Below are 3661 nucleotides of genomic sequence, written 5' to 3' on the forward strand. Positions count from 1 at the left end.
AAGATATTTATTTATTGAAAATACTTTTGGCTGGCTGCAGGAAGGCCATAACCCGTAGGTGGCTAAAGGCAGACCCTCCAACTCAGGCCCAATGGCGTGGGATAGTGGAAGAAATTTTTGGAATGGAAAGGCTTACCTTTGTCCTTAGACTCGAGCTCGAGAAATTTAAGAAGCTCTGGGAAAAATGGGTTGTGTACTCCCCTTTGCACTGAATAAATGAATATTACCATGATGTAAGTAGATGCTATTACTGGAACTGTGAATGTCTCCCATGCTGACCTTTTGTATTCCCATACTGTAAAATGATAAATAAAAAGTTATAAAAAAAAGAAGAGGTGGATGTTGTCCAAGATGAGGAGATGCTGAAAAGTATCTCCCACCCACTCGGTGACGCGCTGGCCGGTCACAGGAGCAGCTCAGCGTCATGTTTCTCCTTAATGCAAGACCATGGACCAGCTCATTTAGTGCTTTTATTGAGGTCTTTGATGTTATTGTCACACAGCCGTCCCACAGGTGTACATATGGTCCAGTATGACAGAAGCATGTGTGCTGTTTGATGTGACTTTAATGAACACAACATTTATGTCAAGTATCCCACGGTGGTTCACTGACGCAGAGACGCGCCTCCCTTCAAATGTTATTTCGTTTGAACTAAAAGTCCAACAGTGTCCTGAGACGCCGTCTGCAGACCGTGTAAACACAGCATGTCCTCTCCGTTACTTCAACAGGTGTCTCAGCTGGTCCTGCAGGTTTTTCGAGTGCTCCACACTGGAGGACAGAGGAACAGAACCAAGCTTACTGCTGAGAAATGCTCCAGCTGTTTCTCTGAGGCATGAACAGCTGTGGTCACACTTACTTCTTCTGAATGGCCTCCTGCCTTAGACAGAGACAGACAGAGAGACTTTACAGCAACCAGTTTAAGCAAAGCCAACAGGTTTCATACATGAAAGAGACGAGTGCTACTTACTGGTACTGTAAATGTGTGGTGATAATGGACATTTTTCTCAGGCTCTGCAAGAGATGAAGAGCACAGACACAGTTTTGGACCTCAGCGAACACCGAGTGTAAAATTGTTTTTGAGGATTTTCTTTCTCCAATAATGAAGCACATCTCATGTGATCGTGGAGATTTCCTCTGACCTATCAGAAGACTACTCACGTCCTCAGAGTGCAGGATAGCATCCTCCTGAATCACCATGCTTCTTGCTGCTTGACCGAGAAGCTGGAAGAGACATCCGCGGCAACGCAATCGTTACGATTATTCAATCAGTACTTCAACTGAGCAAACAAACCTCTATCACCATAGTAACATCTCACAGCTGTTTGTCACAGAAACATCAGGACAGCCGTCTGCAGTTGGAAACCCTGCGACAGACGGGCAGTGCGTCCAGGGTACGCAGCCTGTTGCCCTGTGACAGCTGAGCTTTGCTAAAGCAACCGTGGAAAACTCCACACCCACAGCACATTTAACAGAAAATCCTGAAAACAGGGAAACTCCTCAGGAAAAGGACAGCAGGGTTTTGTTCACTCGGCAAAAGTCTGTTTATTCCACATTACATGGTATTCTGGGATTTGTATCTCCTCCTGGGATCAAACTGGGATCAGGCAAACACTCAGACCCACTGGGTCGTGTTAGCGTTGGACCAGAAGAGTCCGTGTTTGTTTAATATATCGATTTGAAAGATTTGGTTAACAAAACAAAACGAAATTAAACCAGACGTCAGCTGTGCAGACGCACACTAACAATCAGGACTTACACATTTTTAACAAAAACTTCACTTCTCTGGCTTTTAGAAACAGATCTGTTAGGAAGCTTCGTTGAACTTAACTCTTAACAACAAAACAAGATTCACACGTCCGTGTGTTCGATGAATATCACAAACCTGACTTCCTACTATTATCATGAAGCTGCTTTAAAACAAACCTGCCCAAGTACCTGGAGGAGTTACTGAGATAAGTACACTGTGGCAACGTGCACACACAGACCTGCCACCAATCGGGATTTCTCCCCACAGTCCAAAGACATGCGTGTGACGTGTAAACACTACGTTCACACGGTGCTTTCACATGAGTCATCTGCTTTATGTTCTTTCATTACAGATGTTTGTAGTAACAACGCATCATATTTAGAACTGAAAACACGGAGTTCATACAGGACAGTAAATGTCTCTGCAGCTCAAAACTCACAAAGCTGCAAACTACCAGCAACAGAAGACCGTGAGTGAGCGAGTGAAGCACTGCAGCAGGTCAGTGCCCGAAGCATCAGGATGGCCCAAACTTCTTCCCTCAGGCCATTTGGACTAATGTCACAGTGATATGTTCATGATCCCAGCAACACCCGCTGCTTCCTGCTTTAACTGTTAAACCGAATAATCCTCAGCTTTCTACATGTGTTCCGCTTTTAATCAGCAGGATTTTCAGTACAATACACACACGTGCGTTTAAATGAAGTCAGGACACCACGTGTCGAATTTGCCAGAACAACAACTGTCAGCTGTTCCCATCTGAAACACCTGGCGCCAGCTGTCAGAGCAGCCGTCCACTCGTGTCCTGTTTGATTAATAAACAATGATCAGCTACAGTAACGCATATATTACAGCAGCGCTCGTCTTTTGGTGGGTTTTATTTCCTTGGTCAAATATTGAACATAACAGGCTGAATCCTTCCAGCATACACACTGATCTGGTTCCTGTAGTGTTTCCGTTAGCTAACAATGGGCTTTCCATTAGCTAGTTGCTCAAAGAAGACGCTAAAAATCACTAAACTTGAGTTAAAATCACTTGCGTGGCGATACCTCCTGGCTGCGGGATCCTTTTAGCACTTGACGTGTCAACGCGATAACATCCCCGCTGCAGGAGCCCACTTTATCGGATAACAAGCCTTTGACAGACTGTCCGAACCGCGGCTGGGAATCAGCTGAAGCCATTTTCCTATGTTGGCTAGCGATGGTGCGCGGGAAAGGACAAACTACACAGCAACGAGTTCAGTAGATTAGATAGGGCTCCGGTGCAGACGCGCAGTCTGGCTGTGTGCAAATAAACTCCGTGTTTCTTTCTCACTTGCATACAGTAAAATCACTTTTACTCCATTCTGTTCATCTAGCTTATTATTGACACGTTTCAGATGCGTGACGCTGATTAAAGTTGTACAACATCCAGATTTAAAATGAAACTGTGGTCACATCATATCTTACTGCAAATCAAACTAGGAATGCTACACAGCAACACATACTCCACCACAAATTAACTTCGTGCATTCGGCGTTTTCCTGCGTGGGTCCCATGCCTTTAATAGCTAACTGGGTCTTCTTTATGATGTCCTGCACAGTTATACACGCTTTTACATGCGCGTACTCGCTCATTAAACTGACGTAATACTCACTCTACTAAGTAACTAAGTCCTTTCACACTGTTTCCTGTGTGTGCCTTTGTCTTCTTTTCTATATATTTCCTTTGTTTGCTATTTATTGATTTTACTTTTTCACTCCTGCACAGTTGGTGTGGAGCTCCTGTAATTTCTTTGTACATGTACAAAGTCAATAAATGGCTATTCTATTCTATTCTATTCTATTCTATTCTATTATATTCTATTATATTATATTCTGTTCTGTTCTGTTCTGTTCTGTTCTATTCTGTTCTGTTCTATTCTATTATATTATATTCT

At 43.5% G+C, this 3661-nt stretch overlaps 1 protein-coding gene across 1 annotated transcript; it reads right to left on the reverse strand.

Moving 5' to 3' along the window:
* Positions 1 to 456: 456 nt before the first annotated feature.
* borcs7 (BLOC-1 related complex subunit 7) lies at positions 457 to 2980 on the reverse strand. The gene is made up of 5 exons (XM_005747418.2): positions 2794 to 2980; positions 1159 to 1221; positions 968 to 1011; positions 857 to 877; positions 457 to 768 (listed from the first exon to the last, which is right to left on the reverse strand). The coding sequence occupies exons 1-5, from the start codon at positions 2923 to 2925 to the stop codon at positions 717 to 719; spliced, it is 312 nt and encodes a 103-aa protein (XP_005747475.1). The 5' UTR covers positions 2926 to 2980; the 3' UTR covers positions 457 to 716.
* Positions 2981 to 3661: the final 681 nt, after the last annotated feature.

The sequence above is a fragment of the Pundamilia nyererei genome, unplaced genomic scaffold (genome assembly GCF_000239375.1).
Source record: "Pundamilia nyererei isolate P.nyererei 1_Seehausen unplaced genomic scaffold, PunNye1.0 scaffold00197, whole genome shotgun sequence".
Lineage (NCBI taxonomy): Eukaryota > Metazoa > Chordata > Actinopteri > Cichliformes > Cichlidae > Pundamilia > Pundamilia nyererei.

Coding starts and splice junctions, on each gene's coding strand:
- borcs7 (XM_005747418.2), bottom strand. CDS start 2,925: ATGGCTTCAGCTGATTCCCAGCCGCGGTTCGGACAGTCTGTCAAAGGC. Junction 1,222..2,793: donor AAGGATCCCGCAGCCAGGAG/GTATCGCCACGC, acceptor TGTCTCTTCCAG/CTTCTCGGTCAAGCAGCAAG. Junction 1,012..1,158: donor CTATCCTGCACTCTGAGGAC/GTGAGTAGTCTT, acceptor CATCTCTTGCAG/AGCCTGAGAAAAATGTCCAT.